The 19,557-nt window shown below is 36.0% G+C and overlaps 1 protein-coding gene across 1 annotated transcript in view; it reads left to right on the top strand.

The window, feature by feature from the left end:
• The window catches only part of LOC137248427 (uncharacterized), an 87,760-nt gene extending 74,700 nt beyond the window's left edge, over positions 1-13,060 (top strand). Inside the window, exons 18-19 of the mRNA XM_067779365.1 lie at positions 12,356-12,496; positions 12,577-13,060. Of these exons, the coding sequence (XP_067635466.1) occupies positions 12,356-12,496; positions 12,577-12,934 (499 nt within the window). The 3' untranslated portion in view covers positions 12,935-13,060. The remainder of the gene's footprint in view (positions 1-12,355; positions 12,497-12,576) is intronic.
• The last annotated feature ends 6,497 nt before the right edge of the window (positions 13,061-19,557 follow it).

The following is a 19,557-nucleotide window of genomic DNA, read 5'->3' as shown; positions in this document are numbered from 1 at the left end:
ATGAGTATCAAACGAAAGGTGTTAATGAGTATTTTAAGAGGGCGTGGGCCTTAGTTCTATATGTGGACGCCTTTTCAAGATATCGCCATAAAGGTGGACCAGGGGTGACTCTAGAATTTGTTTGTACTATATGGGTATCAAATGAAAGGTGTTAATGAGTATTTTGAAAGGGAGTGGGCCTTAGTTCTATAGGTGGACGCCTTTTCGGAATATCGTTATAAAAGTGGACCAGGGTTGACTCTAGAATGCGTTTGTACAATATGGGTATCAAACGAAAGGTGTTAATAAGTGTTTTAAAAGGTAGTAGGCCTTAGTTCTACAGGTGGACGCCTTTTCGGAATATCGTTATAAAAGTGGACCAGGGGTGACTCAAGAATGCGTTTGTACAATATGGGTATCAAATGAAAGGTGTTAATGCGTATTTTAAAAGGGCGTGGGCCTTAGTTCTATAGGTGGACGCCTTTTCGAGATATCGCCATAAAGGTGGACCAGGGGTGACTCTAGAATTTGTTTGTACGATATGGGTATCAAATGAAAGGTGTTAATGAGTATTTTAAAAGGGCGTGGGCATTAGTTCTATAGGTGGACGCCTTTTCGAAATATCGCCATAAAGGTGGACCAGGGATTACTCTAGAATTTGTTTGTACGATGTGGGTATCAAATGAAAGGTGTTAATGAGTATTTTAAAAAGGAGTGGGCCTTAGTTCTATATGTGGACGCCTTTTCGAGATATCGCCATAAACGTGGACCAGGGGTGACTCTAGAATTTGTTTGTACTATATGGGTATCAAATGAAAGGTGTTAATGAGTATTTTAAAAGGGCGTGGGCCTTAGTTCTATAGGTGGATGCCTTTTCGAGATATCGCCATAAACGTGGACCAGGGGTGACTCTAGAATTTGTTTGTACGATATGTGTATCAAATGAAAGGTTTAATGAGTATTTTAAAAGGGCGTGGGCCTTAGTTCTATAGGTGGACGCCTTTTCGAAATATCGCCATAGTGGACCAGGGCGGCTCTAGAATTTGTTTGTACGATATGGGTATCAAATGAAAGGTGTTAATGAGTATTTTAAAAAGGAGTGGGCCTTAGTTCTATGTGTGGACGCCTTTTCGAGATATCGCTATAAACGTGGACCAGGGGTGACTCTAGAATTTGTTTGTACTATATGGGTATCACATGTTAATGAGTATTTTAAAAGGGAGTGGGCCTTAGTTCTATAGGTGAACGCCTTTTCGGAATATCGTTATAAAAGTGGACCAGGGTTGACTCTAGAATGCGTTTGTACAATATGGGTATCAAACGAAAGGTGTTAATAAGTGTTTTAAAAGGGAGTGGGCCTTAGTTCTATAGGTGGAAGCCTTTTCGGAATATCGCCATAAACGTGGACCAGGGGTGACTCTAGAATTTGTTTGTACGATATGGTTATCAAATGAAAAGTGTTAATGAGTATTTTAAAAAGGAGTGGGCCTTAGTTCTATATGTGGACGCCTTTTCGAGATATCGCCATAAACGTGGACCAGGGGTTACTCTAGAATTTGTTTGTACTATATGGGTATCAAATGAAAGGTGTTAATGAGTATTTTAAAAGGGCGTGAGCCTTAGTTCTATAGGTGGACGCCTTTTCGAAATAACGCCATAAAGGTGGACCCGGAGTGACTCTAGAATTTGTTTGTACGATATGGGTATCAGATGAAAGGTGTTAATGAGTATTTTAAAAGGGCGTGGGCCTTAGTTCTATAGGTGGACGCCTTTTCGAAATATCGCCATAAAGGTGGGCCAGGGGTAACTCTAGAATTTTTTTGTACGATATGGGTATCAAAAATTAATAAATTGCCCGACAACGTTAAAACATGTTCCAATTATTTGCATTTCAAGAGGCAAGTTAAAAGCCTCTTGTTACTAGATTATAACTTTAGCCTGTAAAATACAAATATATGTAATTTTTTCTTATATGTTTTTTATAAAAAAAAAAAAAACACAGTAAATAAGTATGTTAAAATAATTCGGCGCCAGTATATTTAAGTTGGCACAACACACTTGTTAGTAAGTACTAAAATAAATTAAATGTAAACTAGTGTACTTAACGCAGTTGACAGCGTAGGAAGCAAATATGCATACATGTTAAGCTATCTTCTCATACAAAATGTATTTTTTTCGAGAAAACATTGTATTATTTTTTAAAATACGCCATCAATAAAGAAAAAAAAAAAAAAAATGAAAGGTGTTAATGAGTATTTTAAAAAGGAGTGGGCCTTAGTTCTATATGTGGACGCCTTTTCGAGATATCCCCATAAACGTGGACCAGGGGTGACTCTAGAATGTGTTTGTACGATATGGGTATCAAATTAAAGGTATTAATGAGGGTTTTAAAACGGAGTGGCCCAGAGTTGTATATGTGAAGGCGTTTTCGAGATATCGACCAAAATGTGGACCAGGGTGATCCAGAACATCATCTGTCGGGTACCGCTAATTTATTTATATATGTAATACCACGAACAGTATTCCTTCCAAGATTCCAAGGGCTTTCGATTTCGCCCTGCAAAACTTTCATTTTCTTCTACTTAATATGGTAGGTGTCACACCCATTTTACCAAGTTTTTTCTAAAGTTATATTTTGCGTCAATAGACCAATACAATTACCATGTTTCATCCCTTTTTTCGTATTTGGTATATAATTATGGCATTTTTTTCATTTTTCGTAATTTTCGATATCGAAAAAGTGGGCGTGGTCATAGTCGGATTTCGGCCATTTTTACATCAATACAAAGTGAGTTCAGGTAAGTACGTGAACTGAGTTTAGTAAAGATATATCGATTTTTGCTCAAGTTATCGTGTTAACGGCCGAGCGGAAGGACAGACGGTCGACTGTGTATAAAAACTGGGCGTGGCTTCAACCGATTTCGCCCTTTTTCACAGAAAACAGTTATCGTCCTAGAACCTAAGCCTCTACCAAATTTCACAAGGATTGGTAAATTTTTGTTGGACTTATGGCATTAAAAGTATCCTAGACAAATTAAATGAAAAAGGGCGGAGCCACGCCCATTTTGAAATTTTCTTTTATTTTTGTATTTTGTTGCACCATATCATTACTGGAGTTGAATGTTAACATAATTTACTTCTATACTGTAAAGATATTAACTTTTCTTTTAAAATTTGAAATTAAAACAAAAATTTTTTAAAAAGTGGGCGTGGTCGTTCTCCGATTTTGCTAATTTTAATTAAGCAGACATATAGTAATAAGAGTAACGTTCCTTCCAAATTTCATCATGATATCTTCAACGACTGCCAAATTACGGCTTGCAAAACTTCTAAATTACCTTCTTTTAAAAGTGGGCGGTGCCACGCCCATCGTCCAAAATTTTACTAGTTTTCTATTCTGCATCATAAGTTCAACTCACCTACCAAGTTTCATCGCTTAATTCATATTTCTATATCGAAAAAGTGGGCGTGGTTATTGTCCGATATCGTTCATTTTAAATAGCGATCTGAGATGAGTGCCCAGGAACCTACATACCAAATTTCATCAAGATACCTCAAAATTTACTCAAGTTATCGTGTTAACGGACAGACGGACGGACGGACATGGCTCAATCGAATTTTTTTTTCGATACTGATGATTTTGATATATGGAAGTCTATATCTATCTCGATTCCTTTATACCTGTACAACCAACCGTTATCCAATCAAAGTTAATATACTCTGCGAGCTCTGCTCAACTGAGTATAAAAATACTCGTATCTGTGGTCCGATTTGGCTCATATTTGGAACAAATATTACATACAGTCCGGTATAAGTGACATCAAAATACTTTGGAGTTCGAGGACTTGAAACTGAGTTATGAATGTTTGAATATTGTATATCTATATACATAAATACTTATAAAATAAGATTTTTACCTTTTTGGTGTCATTTAATAATAGTTTAAGCTCTAAGCCGTTAGTACACAACTGATTTGAGTTTCTTGTTCGAAGGTTTACCTGAAAGACAAAAAAAGTTGAATACCAATTTCACACAGAGCATTAATGAGTTAATTAGTCGAGTTTTCTAATATTAAAGCCCTTATTGAACGAAATTTTCCATACAAAATACATATTCTTGGTTGTGTTTCGGATATGATAATCAATAAAATAATTAAAAAAAAATTGTAAGTTAAACGGTTTTATTGAAAACAATACTTATAAATAAATAAAAAAAAATAAATGAAAGGCGCGATAACCTCCGAAGAGATTTAAGGCCGCGCTTCTCTTCCAATTTGCGTCGTGCTCTTTTAATTTTTCTTACAAATTGGCGGGACGGGACCTACTTGTTTAATGCCGACTCCGAACGGCATCTGCAAGGCAGATGAGTTTTCACTGAAACCTTTTCATGGCAGAAATACACTCGGAGTGCTTGCCAAACACTGCCGAGGGTCGACCCCGCTTAGAAAAATTTCTAAAAATGTGAGGCGTAGCATAACCGTATTAAGGTTCAGTTGGTCTTATATATGACAATCAATAGAAATTTGACGCGCCCAACGCTTTTATTTAATTGTCTGATTAACGCCCTAGATTGATGTGGAGTGTGATGACTAGTACCTAGGACCTACCTAATTATTTTCTTGCTTTTAATATTATTTTCACTTCATGTAGGTATCGTTTTAAATAAAACCGTTTAGCATAAATTTTTTTTAAATTATTTTATTTATTTATAGCTGTGTAAACAACCAGTTTATGATTTTTCACTACATTACATTAAAAATGTGCATCACATCAATCTATACTTTAAAATGCCAAAAACGTTTTCAAATCGGAGCGTTCTGAACAAATTATTGCATTAAATACTTAGTACCTTGGCGACCGAGTTTTGCTCGGCAATCTTCGAGTATGCCGTAATATGTGAGAAATAGCAATTATTCATTTCATATTTGCCAAACATATGCATTTAAATATATTTTGCTAGAATTTGCCACGGTGCCTTGATATTGCATTTCAATTTTATTAGCGTATATGAAATTTAGAAAATTAAGTCGAATCATGTGTAAGATTTTTTTACGAAGATTTTTGACTTTAATGTTCTCCTTTAAAGCTTTAATAGAATATGAGTAAGTAGAGTACTATTTCGTCTAACTACCCCAACCCTAAATGGTAACCCTACTCAAAAATGTCCCTATTGTAATTCGGAGTGAAATGCCTTTCGTTCGATACCCATATCGGCATATCTCATGCAATTTTTTTTTAATTTCGAATAGGTGGCAACCAATGGCAACCCTACTCAAAAATGACCCTATTGTAATGCGGGGTGAAATACCTTTCATTGGATACCCATATCGGCATATCTCATCCAATTTTTTTTTAATTTTGAATAGATGGCAACCCTAAATGGCAACCCTACTCAAAAATATCCCTATTGTGATGCGGAGTGAAATACCTTTCGTTTGATACCCATATCGGCATATGCAATTTTTTTTTAATTTCCAGTAGGTGGCAACCATAAATGGCAACCCTACTCAAAAATGTCCCTATTGTAATGCGGAGTGAAATACCTTTCGTTTGATACCCATATCGGCATATCTCATGCAAGACGTGTTGAGGCATCCACTATATTGGCAACTCATTTTTTGCCATATACATAAAAACGGATTTCAAAACTTTTCGAAATATTTTCTCACTTATTTCTGGCATTAAAAAAGTTAAGAATGTCATACCAACAATTTTTTTTTTTTTTTGTTTTCTTTGGTTTGGCATTTGCACAAAGTTTAAGAGTGATTTTAAAATTTTATTAAAAATCAAAAAACCATTATGGCCGCCAATAAGAGTAAATGTTTTAAGTACATACAGGAGCTGAAGTCCAAATTAGGCGTGTCATTTTATGCTAGATACGTGGATGACATAATATGCGTTTTAACTACTAATAACGAAGAGCTCGTACTGGAGTACCTCAACAAACAGCACGGCAATATAAAATTTACAATGAAAACCGAAAAAGACGGAGGAATCAACTATCTAGACCTCACGATAAATATTGATAAAGAAGCCAAAAGATTTAAATATGACATATATAGAAAGTCAACGGCCACCGACACAATAATACACAATACCTCAAATCACCCTCAACATCATAAAAATGCAGCATTAAGGCACTTGGTACATAGACTTGAAAGAACACCTCTTACACAAGAGGCATATAAGAGAGAACTTGAGGTCATATATAATATCGCTGCAAACAACGGATATAAAAAAGCACTAGTAGATAAGCTCAGAATGACAAATGGAGAACCAAAAAGAAATAATGAAAAGGAAAATAATAGCTGGACGACTATGACATATACTGGAAAAGCAACATATAAATTGGCAAACTTCTTTAAAAAATACATTAACACAGCATTCAAAACATCGAACAATCTAGGGCGAAAACTAAGAACTAACATTAACTCAGAGGATCCGTTTAGCAGCCACGGCATATACAAGCTTACCTGCGGATGCCAGCATAGTTACATAGGACAAACAGGACGGCAAATAAGAACGAGGTTCAGAGAACATATTAGAGATTACAACAAAAAAATACGGAATCTAAACATTATACCCGAGTCTAACTTCGCGAATCACATGGTCGAGAATGAATGTTCCCCAGCAAACATCAATAAAACAGTTAAGGTTCTTCACATACAAGAAAAGGGCCGACGTCTCAACGTACTCGAAAACATGGAAATCTACAAACAGAAAACATTCGACGGTAGAATAATAAACGAACAGATAAACACAATTTCTGACACAATATTCGAGCCTTTAAAACTTGTTTACAGGAAACAACTTAATCACACAGGTACAACAGACAAACACACAACAACAAATAAACACAAAACAATTAACACACCAAAACAAAAAACCGACAAAGAATTCAAACGACTAAAATCACAGATTTCTACCTACCCCAGTCAGCCACACAAATCGATTAGTAAACCACCCTCGGTTCTGAACGAACACACAGCACATACACATAACTAAATATACACAAGCATCAATTTGACAATACCTGCTCATATACCTACGAACTATAAATACAGGACAAATGACAACAACAGATCAGAACGAAAATCGACACTGATGATGGCACAACGCCGAAACCGGTTTGTCTCAAAACCAAATTTGACAAGGGATGACGGAAAATCGTTCCAATATACATCACTCCCTAAAACCTTTGGCGATTGTCTTAATTGCTACAACGACAACAAGAACATAAGAACATAGCTGACTGGGGATTATTCTTAAACAACCGATCAGAATAGTTGAGAAGACCGTAAAGTTAAATCAAGAAATTTCAACAAAATTTAAATTGGGACTCTCTTTGATACTTTCATATAACTTTTCATCATGAACCAAGTAACAGATCCCGCATCAAAAACAACAACAAAAATTAAAGTGATTGGTTCATGAGTTTTCAATTTCCATTTTTCTGCACCTTCTCCACGTTTTTACAGATAGGATTATAAGTTTTTTTTTGTATTCAAACTTAAAAAAAAGAAAAAAAAAATTTTAATTGCCGGCCATTCCTACATAAAAAGTAGTACATACTTTGTAATTATTCTCTAAAATCAATAAAATATATTGTAACGAATTTAGTGAAATTCCGCCTATTTGCAACCTTCTGCTTACGTTCGTATCGCTAAACTGTTGAATAAAACACTTCCATTCTATATATATAAAAATAAGTGCACATTTTTGGTGTTACTTTATAACTTGAGACCGGCTCCATTGTTGTAATTTTGATGATTTTGTGGTACCCACAAACAAAAAATTGTCAACATTAGTGTTTTGCGCGGATATAGTTTTGGTCTCCAAACGGGTGTTGGAACCACCTAGGGTAATTTCTTATAAGCGCGGCCAATACAGAAAGGTGTTGTGCGCAAAAACACTATGGATTCCACCCTCGGGGTAATTTTTCGGGGTTTCGTTAATATCTTTTGAATGATCTAAAATTTTTATTTTCCGCCTTCGGATTATTGTTGTCGAGGTCAATATGAGTCTTTTGACACCTCTCTCGGTATGTTCGAATGCGTATTACTAGTGTCATGCTGTCGAATAAAATTACCATATATTTTTGCGTTCTAATATTAATATTATGATATTTTATCTAAACCCGAATTTTTTATTGCTGAAAATAACTTTTTTTTTGGTGGGAAAGAAATCTCAACGGTCAACCGCATTCCAGAATTTACAATTCAGAATTTTATTGTGGTTTGCCGCAAAAAGAAGCATCAGACCACGATCCTTTTCTGAGGAATTTTCTTCAACAAATTGTTGTGCCAAGGTGTACGTAAGAGATACATACCTACTAATAATAACTATTTGGTGTGATATATATCCGAGGAGATTGAGGTCTAGCTTTCCATCCAATTTGAAGGCTAAGTATCGTGTATTCATTTTTCTACGAACTGGCCCACCTCAATACATGTTTTATGCCGACCCGAAACTTTATCTGCTAAGACGAGCTTTTGGTGCCAAGGTAATGCCGAGGGACAATACCATTTATAAAAATTTTCTTAAATATTTTTAATGGATAGGCCAACACACTAGCTCTACACCACGGCGGCAGACTTTGACCGTTCAGCCGGTAAATTCAGCCTCCACGAACTATCATACTCCAACTGAACGATGCTGTTTAGCTAAGCTGCGAAGAGCTACAGCGCTTTTGCTGGCGTGGGCAAGTTATGGGAAAATCTCCACTGAGTTCGGAGAATCAGGTGGGGGAAGACTTTGATCTCTCTTGGTGCCCCCTGTTGGCGTCAGTTATCCCGAAACAGGATTAGTTGGAGTGACTTGTTATGCAACGACCAGCATCTCCTAAATGGTTAAGCGCCAATTAACAAATTTATCTTCCAGCCGCGAGGAAAAGAGCCAAAACAAGCCAACGAATACCCCCAAGATCATTTTTTTCTGCAGTAGCGTGGACACTGTAGATTGCTGATCTCTTATAAAGTGAAGTTTCAGCATATTTAAGGGTTAAAGACGTATCAACCAAATGAAGAAGGATGAATGAAAAATCAATAGGGGTGGTCTCCAACATTCGCTTCTTAATTAGAAGAGGTTAAGAAGTAAGGTATTTTCTTTTGTCCCATTGCAAAAATCTTTATCAATAAATGGGTTTTAAATACTATTAGAACTTTCCATGCTATATGGATAAACATCGGACTGGACAGATCTCTTGAAACGCTTATATAATCTAGACTTAATATTATCAAGTCTAAGTAGTTGCCTTGAGAACCAAGGTGGTTTACCCTAATACTAGAACAACAAAGGGGAACCCAGCTTTTAAAGAAACCATCAAGATAGCTCTAAAACAAGGAGGTCGCTGTTTCCACATCTCTACACGCGTAAAGATTCGACCAGTCATGGGCAGCAATCGGTTTATTCAGCTCAATAAAATTCGTCTTAGAAAAACATCTCGAACGGGGTCGGGAATTCGATTTAGAAACATCAAACAACATATGTAGGTTGAACAACATCCAGTACTATCTCAAGCGTAGGATGTAGATGGTCTTAGGCAGTGATAATGGGGTAGTTCGGTTTAGTGTAATACCCGTAGAGTCATCTGCAGACACTGGGTCTAATATTTTGCTTTTGGAATTAATATATAATTCATCTGTAGAACAGATGTATCAAGAAGGCTAATTAAAAACTCATGTTGAGTGGTAGGCGTCATGAAATTTGAGTCAATGGTATTGATCCACTTTACTGAAGATAAATTGAAATCCCCAAAGACTACTAGGCGGTCTTTGTCACGTAATTGCGAGTACAAACTACAAAAGCAGTGCTATGACAGGTATAAACGTGTATATCCGATCGTGGTGGTATATACGTACAGCACATAAACAAACTGAAATTATGTAAAGCAAACTTCACTGCTACGAATTCAATGTCAGTTGCGATGTCCAACAGCAGCAACTCAGATGGAAGCGTGGAGTCAACGGCAATAAGAACACCACCTGCACGAGCTTCACGATCACGCCGATAAACAACATATTTGCTTGAGAAAAGTTCAGAGTTAAAATTATCCCCTTTTAACCAGGATTCAGTAAAAGCTATAACGTGCGAAGTAAAAATAAAACTATTCAGAAAAAGGTACTTAATTTCGATCTAAGGCCGCGAACATTTTGGTAGTTGATGGTTATTTTTTCACTGTTTCCGCAACTGTTTAAGTAGTTTGGAGTTCGACGACTTAGATTGTAACAAATTTTCAGCAAAAAGTCCTTGTAAAAATGAGTCACTAAATGAACTAAAAGAATGAGAAATAATAGGCAATTAAGACTAAAAACTTGAAAATAAAATTTATTAAAAAAAATGTTTAAGTTAAACGGTTTTATTGAAAACAATACTTACATTAAGTAATAATAATACTAAAAGCTTAAAAATATATAGGTAGGTCTTAGGTACTAGTCATCGCACTCCCCATCAATCCAGGGCGTTGATCAGACAATTAAATAAAAGCGTTGGGCGCGTGAAATTTCTAAAAATGTGTGGCGTGGCATTACCTGATTAAGCTTCAGTTGGTCTTACTTATGACTATCAATATTTGACGCGTCCAACGCTTTTTTAAGCGGTTTTATTTAGCTTGACTTGATAGGCCGGCCGGCACGTATTTTGTAATTGAAATTTAAGTAACTTCCTGATAACCTACAAGCTTCAAAGTTATATTCAAAGAATATATTTCAGAACCCGATGACAATGCAATAATAAGAAAAAAACTCCGATAGGTGGGGCAAGGATCGTGATATTCAAAAAAAAATCGTATTTATGGTCCGATTTGGCTCATATCCAATTTGCGTCGTGCTCTTTTAATTTTGCTACAAATTGGCGGGACGGGACCTACTTGTTTAATGCCGACTCCGAACGGCATCTGCAAGGCAGATAAGTTTTCACTGAGACCTTTTCATGGCAGAAATACACTCGGAGTGCTTGCCAAACACTGCCGAGGGTCGACCCCGCTTAGAAAAATTTCTAAAAATGTGAGGCGTAGCATAACCTTATTAAGGTTCAGTTGGTCTTATATATGACAATCAATAGAAATTTGACGCGTCCAACGCTTTTATTTAATTGTCTGATCAACGCCCTTGATTGATGGGGAGTGTGATGACTAGTACCTAGGACCTACCTAATTAGTTTCTTGCTTTTAGTATTATTTTCACTTCATGTTGGTATCGTTTTCAATCAAACCGTTTAGCATAAATTTTTTTTAAATTATTTTATTTATTTATAGCTGTGTAAACAACCAGTTTATGATTTTTCACTACATTACATTAAAAATACGCATCACATCAATCTATACTTTAAAATGCAAAAAACGTTTTCAAATTGCATTAAATACTTAGTACCTGGGCGACCAAGCTTTGCTCGGCAATCTTCGAGTATACCGCATAACTTACTTTGTTTCATCATTAATCAAACTCTACTTTTTTTATATGCACATATATTATATATTTTTACTAATAGTAATATGCATTTAAATATATTTTGCTAGAATTTGCCACGGTGCCTTGATATTGCATTTCAATTTTATTAGCGTGTATGAAATTTAGAAAATTAAGTCGAATCATGTGTAAGATTTTTTTGCGAAGATTTTTGACTTTAATGTTCTCCTTTAAAGATTTAATAGAATATGAGTAAGTAGAGTACTATTTCGTCTAACTACCCCAACCCTAAATGGTAACCCTACTCAAAAATGTCCCTATTGTAATGCGGAGTGAAATACCTTTCGTTCGATACCCATATCGGCATATCTCATGCAATTTTTTTTTTAATTTCGAATAGGTGGCAGCCCTAAATGGCAACCCCACTCAAAAATGTCCCTATTGTAATTCGGAGTGAAATACCTTTCGTTGGATATCCATATCGGCATATGCAATTTTTTTTTAATTTCCAGTAGGTGGCAACCATAAATGGCAACCCTACTCAAAAATGTACCTATTGTAATGCGGAGTGAAATACCTTTCGTTTGATACCCATATCGGCATATCTCATGCAAGGCGTGTTGAGGCATCCACTATATTGGCAACTCATTTTTTACTATATACATAAAAACGGATTTCAAAACTTTTCGAAATATTTTCTCACTTATTTCTGGTATGAACAAAGTTAAGAATGTCATACCAACAATTTTTTTTTGTGTTTTCTTTGGTTTGGCATTTGCACAAAGTTTAAGAGTGATTTTAAAATTTCCTTAAAAATCAAAAAAACCATTATGGCCGCCAAGAAGAGTAAATGTTTTTACCTGGTAATATTTTTATCATGGGCCGTTCCTATATAAAAAGTAGTACATACTTTGTAAACTTTGTCATTCTCTCTAAAATCAATAAAATATATTTAATTTTTAATTAATGCAGGCACAAAATATATAATGGTAGCATCAAAGGATACGAGTGTGATGTTTGTCGGAAAAGTTTTAGAGTTACATCGAGTTTAACACTACATGAATTTATTCATCGTGGTGAAAGGCCGCATAAATGTAAATTTTGTGAATTGCGGTAAGTTATTACAAAAATCTCATCTAATGCGTTTACGTATCTAAATTTATTGATATTTTCATTCTGGTATTATTTAATAGTTTTACACAAGCCCCGCACCTACAGCGTCATATGCGCATTCATACTGGTGAGAAACCATTTAACTGCAAATACTGCACTGCCGCCTTTCCTGCAAAAGGTGAAGTGCTGTCGCATTTGCGTACTCATCTGGGTGTTAATATACACAGATGTGAGTTTTGCCCTTTAGCTTTCCCTTCAGCTTCGAAACGGCGTTTACACTCAGCGACGCATAAAGACGATGATCCAGAGACACGTGAGCGAAATATGAAAGCATTGAGGGAAGAGGAGGCTAAAATAGTAGCATTGTCTAGAATGGTAACTCAACAAACGTTCACAGAAGAGTCGCACCAACAATTGAGAATGGGAGCTTTAGAGTGAGAAACGTGCCATCACAACGGAGTTATCATCTTTGTAATGTAAAATTTTAGATATCCTGCTATTTTAATACATGTACACACATACATAAGGTGCATTACATGATTCAATTACTAGAGAAACAAATAAAAAAAAAAGAAAAATTCGATTGAAAGAAATATTCCGGACAGCCTAAAAGAAAACCATCATAAAGCAAGTGCTGGAGCACAAGCAACTCGGTACCCTTTCCTCCTCACTACGACATCAAGGCACGGTAATCCCGATCTCGATACCGGGAGCAATTCTGCTATCTCGAAATCCTCCTTGTATGTATATTAAAACGATGAATGGTGTCCCTGTTTTTTATTTTTGTAAGTTTTAATTGGAATCACAGGAAATCCTATTTTCGTGGTAAGGTACAGCCTTTATACGATACAAATGTCAATGATCTGATTTCAAAGGAAATCGACAATTTTCTATCCGATGGACAGATACATTTAGAAATTGTGTAAAATATGCTATTAACAATTTCTCCTTGTAGTCTGAAAAATGTTTCTCAACCGATATCAAGGCGAATTCAGTACCAGGTGTTGTTATCCCAACAGCTGATTGCTTCTTTATTATTTTCCATACAGCGCCTTGTACTTGAATATGTCAGTTAATCGAAATCAATTAAGATATCCTTTTGACTTGACATTCTTCTGCACGGAGAATTGGTTGAACTGCCACCACCTGATATGGATTCGCCTTAACCGATATATTGCTGTTGAAATGTTTTTGTTTTTGAAAAGGGTCCTGCTAAATTCGATACGTTTTGTAGTTACTAAGGCTAAATAAATTTATTTCACAATCAAATAATTTTATGGAGCTTTTTCCTCCAAACAGATGTTAAGGCGATAGATAACTGTAACGTTTTGAATTTGCCTTTATTCCCATAAACGTTGAAATTTCCATACCCAAGGCCCATATTCAGAAGTGTGAGTTTTGAAATTTCACTTTTTTTCATATAATGTGATGGAAGAAAATATCACATTTCAAGACAATCACTTACTGCGTCTAGTCCAGGCCTCAGGTTAAAAATGAAAGGTCTTAAAGTTTTCAACTGTGTATTAACGGAATCTAGATTACATTTAATTAGGCTCGTGAAATTAGTTAACAGTGTTGTTAGTAACGTAAATGTGGTACTGTTTGAACACAGAGGAATTATTTAACACAAAACACTTCTTCAGAAATCAAATTTATTTTGAACTAGCATACCCGGCAGACAATGTTCTGTCCTAAATTTGGTCTGTCTATATACATTTTAATAAGCCTTTTCCGTCTAACTCTGCCCCACCCCCTCTTCACTTTTTCTTAATTCACTCCTGCCTCCGTCTTTTTCGCTTCATCTATCTCTATCTTCGTCTCACTCTATCTCTTTCTCAATCTCCTTTCTCTTTTCTCCAGTTTTCTCACTCTTCTTCATCCCTTATTGCCAGTCCCAGAGGGTATTTATTTTGTTCCAGTCCCGTTCCGATTCCCAGTCCCACTCCGAGTGTCACTCCCAGTCCTAGTCCTAATCCCAGTCACAGTCCGTCTCTGGTATACTTCCCGGATACATGGATTCTAAATACCTATGTAGGCAAATTTATATACCAAATTTTAGGCAAATCGAATAGGTCGTATGTAAATAGGTATGTGGAAATTATTAATTAATGTCTTTATTTCGGTCACATGCATATTTATCAGTTTCGCGATGCGACTAAATCGAATATCACAATGAAAATTACTTTAAATCTCTCAGCAACAGCTATCATTTGATATCCATATTACACACACATGGTAGGGGTATCCGGGTCAACGTGTTGGCCTATATCTCGAGACCCTAGTCACCAATAGGTATGAAAACTACCCTGTACTAAAGCACTCATCAACAGCTTTCATTTGATATCCATATTGCATAAACACATTCTAGGGGTACCCGGGTCGACGTTTCGGCCCATATATTTGAGACCCTAATCACCCAGGGGTACGAATTATACATATAATTTAATTTAAATTTTTTTTTTTACTTTTTAGTTTGGCACGTCGATATATTTCTTCACAAACTCTCAATATCTATCGGTATACTTACACATAAATTGAGCCAGTGGCAAGTAAACTTAATATAAAACAATTTAGTTCTATTCTTAAATTTAGTTTTTAATTCATTTATGTAACTTTTCGGTCATCGCAACGGCTCCACAACTCGCAAGCAATGCCAATTGTCTTGAAGGCATACATACAAATTCTTTGAGCTCTCCTAGTGACAAAAATCACAAAGTGTTTTATGACCGACAGAAACATGCAGTCCCCCAAAATAAAATTTTTTCTGGTAAATCCGTTGTTTCATCAACACTTTTTTTACGCCTCGTCTAAATTATTTCCTAGGTGAAATTGGACAACTTTTGTGGTAAGAATTCTTCAAGTAAATTCAAAATTATATATTTAGGTAATTGAACCCTTCAAAAAACGCGAGTTCTCCATAAATAGTGTAAAGAATACTCTTTTAGGACTATAGGAGTGCTCCAAAACTAATCTGTATTCATACAAAAAATGTGCTCCAATTAACATTGCGATGTCCTAGGAGAGGAGTAGGTGATCCCACTCTCGCTTTGTTTGTGAGTAGTCCATAGAGTACATACGTGAGAGTACTTTGCAAAGTACTTTCACTGTAGTACTCCATGGAGCACCCACAGAGGATCATATACCAAAGTACTGCACAAAAACTACTCTATGGAGTATCTGCGGAACAGTGCTCTCTAAACATTACTCCTTGGAATACTAGCAAAAGAGTACTCGTTAAACCACCCTCGATGGATTATCTAACGGAGTACCTACAGGCAGGCCTGACGGGAGGGGAGGAGGAATGGGGTGATTCCCCCCGGCCCGGGGTTTCCTGGGGGCACGCGATTTAGAGGTACTAAGCCATTTTTTTTTAATTCAGGAGAGTATTTAGTTGTTCCATGTGCAAATTTTAAGCCGAATATCAAAAGCAACGAATATTGATAATTTTTTGGCTGGGCCTTCGAACAGGGGGAAACAATAAAAACATCAAACAAAAATGTATGTTTACATGAATCCGAAATCATAAAGTTTTCGTGGTGACACTAGTGAAGGTTCATCTTCAAAAGGTCTTCCAACAATACCACCAACTCTGTATCAAAGTCCAGATTATTTAAACGACTTCGATATCGGTACCGTGAATAATGAGTTTTTGCGATCTGAAGAAGTCAACGAAATAATTCTTCGAGGTCATCAAAAGTGTTCTGTTATTTTTCCACGTGATTGTCATGACAAGGCACTTCCTACCTCGTTGTTAAACAGAATCTTGCCAAATGGAGAGAAAGTGGAGCGTGACTGGTTAGTGTGGAGTGCCAGTAGCAATGCTCTTTATTGCCTACCATGTCGTCTGATAAACACCAATACTTTAAATCTACCTAATATTTGTTGTCCTGGCGGATATTCGAAATTCCAGGTATGGAAGAAGCAATACGATAAACTGCCATCACACGAAAATACTCAAGATCATATTAAATGTTATATTCAATGGCGATCTTTACAAAATCTAATTCAAAAGGTGGCTACAATTGATACACTTATCAATGAACAGCTAATCACTGAAACTCAAAAGTGAAAAGAAATTTTATATAGAATTTTGGCCACTATTTTATTTTTGGGTGAAAGAGGCCTAGCTTTCAAAGGCGAAGGTATATATCTTGGTGAACGAAACAATGGATTTTTTTGGGCATCTAAGATCTCATAAGACATTATGATCCGATACTTAGAGATCCTGTGGAGAAAGTTAGAATTTCACAACTGCAACACAAACGTTTACAAGTTCATTATCTTTCCTCAGACATTCAGAACGAGTTTATAGAAATTTGTGCAAAGCACGTGAGGGAAACTATATTAGATCAAGGCAAGAAAGCCAAGTAGTTTGCTATTATCGTTGATGCTATACTTGATGCTAGTCACGATGGCTACGTTAATTTTGCGCTAACTCCATTTCAATTCGACAGCAACAAATCTTACAATTCAAGAACGGTTTTTGGCTTTCGTGAATTGTAACCAAAAAACTGGTCAGAAAATCGCTGATCTAATTTGTCATACTCTAGGTAAACATGAAATCCCATTAAAAGATTGTCGTGTACAAGGGTACGATAACGGCGACAATATGATAGGAGCTTACAGCGGAGCACTACGTCACATTCTCTACAAAAACTCGAATGCTGATTACTCGCCTTGTGCAACCCAGAGTTGTACAAAATTGTTTTACTATTTTCAGCAGCAATCCACAACGATGGGACATCCTCAAAAAAAATGTACCGAGCTCTCTTCATAGTCTTTCAGACAAGCCAAATTTGATTGCGCAAGCATACGGAGACGTTACCGGCATTCTCAAGTACATCAACAAGTTCGAATGTATCTTGCTGTCCTCAAAACCCTACCATTAATGAAAGAAGCGTGGTCCTCCATGCGAGAGACGCCACCACAGATGTTAAGGTCCGACATCTAGATGCCTTATTAGCTGATTTGAAGTTGATCAGGAACCAATGTGAGACAATTTTAAACGAATGCAAAACAGTTGCTATTCAATTGAACATCTCGCCAAAGTTTCCGGACATTCGAAAGAGAAAACTCAAAAGGCGTTCTGAAGATAATTTAAATGAGATGATTACGAATAATTCAGAGTCTGATTTTAAAAACAATACATTCCTGGTGATCTTTGATTCTTTAATTACTGGCATTACTGAACGATTTGCTGCTATGAGAAATTTGAAGGAGACGTTTTCCTTTTTGTGGCAATTTGAAGACATGGATGAAACTATGGTTCGGGCGAGCGCAGTAAAATTTGTCGAAAAATACAAGTCAGACATTTCTCAAAGCTTAGAATGCGAAATAATTCACTTGAAACACATTTACGAAGCAAATTTTGATAAAGGTCTGTCACCATTGGAATTGCTAAATGCCATCTACATATGTTCAAAATCTGTATACAATTATCCCCAGAATTTGTGTTGCTTTACGTATCTTTTGCGTCACTGTAGCTAGTGCAGAACGTTCCTTCAGCGTCCTTTCAAGCAGGCATGCTTAACGAACGAAACGATATCATTTCGTTACGATAATCAACGATAATAAACGAAACGAAGTCACTTCGTTTCGTTTATTAACGTTAAGATCGTCAAATTAACGTTAAACGAAGTGACTTCGTTTCGTTTATTATCGTTGATTATCGTAACGAAATGATATCGTTTCGTTCGTTAAGCATGCCTACTTTCAAGAATCAAAAACTTTCATAGATCGTGTTCATCTAAAGAGCGAGTTTTAGGACTTGCCACGCTTTGTGTTGAATCCATTTTGGCAAGACAGATAAATTTTGATATTATAATAAAAAATTGGGTAGCAAAAAAAGCAAGAAAACCCACTCTTTGATATCCGTACCTTCTATATTGAATAACTAAAATTTATAATCATCATTCAATTTATCAGAAATGTGTTAAAATGCTACCAAATAACTAGAAAAGATTAATTTATGTGGCTGTTAAAAGAGAATTTTATTTCTACGTTACAATAAAATAGTATAAATAGTAAATATTCTGTGTTAATTTTATTTTCAGCTCTTAGTCCAAAAATCATTTAGGCCCCTATTATGAGCATCTTTCGATCTTCGATCTTCGTTGGCTATCGAACATCGAATTAGAAGTTGGTATTATGACACCTCATCTCTGTCGAAATTTTCGTTGTGTACCGAATTTTGTAGCGAATAGAAATTTGTTGTCGACGCTGTATCGAATAGAAAAAGAATTGTTTAAAATGTAAGTTTTTTGTATTTATTCTAATTTTTTACTACCTAGTAGTAATTTTAAACTATTTGAATTAATTTTATATAGGTCCAAGGTCGTGAGTACAAAGCAACAGCTTGAAAGACTGGTTTCAATTATGGAACAAAATCCCCATATAGCAAAGGAACTTGCACATTATAGAAATGCAACTTTGCTTGAAGCAGCTCAGCCTCCTCGTAATTCAATTTTATTCATCTTTCACAAATAAGTGAATGCCGTTTCCAACGCTCGGTTGGTTGGATCCCTGAGCGCAAAATCGGAGAACTGTTGCCAAAATTAAAAAAATATTAGGAATAGACTCGGCTCTTGTACATTCCTGCAGCAGTTCATCTGTACTGGACAACAAGTCCATGAACGCTTCTTTGGACAGTCTAAAATTTTGAATAAATCTATAAACAAAACTTATAATTTCAACAATTTAACAACTTATTTAGAAAGCCACACTTACGTGGTGGAATTCACTTCCAAAGGATTTGAAGCATCTTACCCGTCTCCTACTTCTGGCTAGCTCCAGTAAGCTTTCCTCTTCATCTGACGAATCATCAAACCACAATTCCGTTGTAGTCATATTTTTATTTTTAATATTTGCATTTAATAACTTGTTCTGCTTTTGTTTATTTATTCTATTTTATTTGACAGAGTATTGGAAAAGTGCTATTGTGAACTTTTGAATTTAACGAAATTCACAATAATGCTTGCCTTCATCGAACGCGCATCGTAATACCGAATGAAAATTCGTTCGATCAGCTCTTTCGACCACGGTCGAAGATCGAATTTGTCTCA

The sequence above is a fragment of the Eurosta solidaginis genome, chromosome 4 (genome assembly GCF_040869045.1).
Source record: "Eurosta solidaginis isolate ZX-2024a chromosome 4, ASM4086904v1, whole genome shotgun sequence".
Taxonomy (NCBI): domain Eukaryota; kingdom Metazoa; phylum Arthropoda; class Insecta; order Diptera; family Tephritidae; genus Eurosta; species Eurosta solidaginis.
The sequence above is the reverse complement of the archived record's forward strand: the minus strand, read 5'-3'. Positions and strand labels throughout refer to the sequence as shown.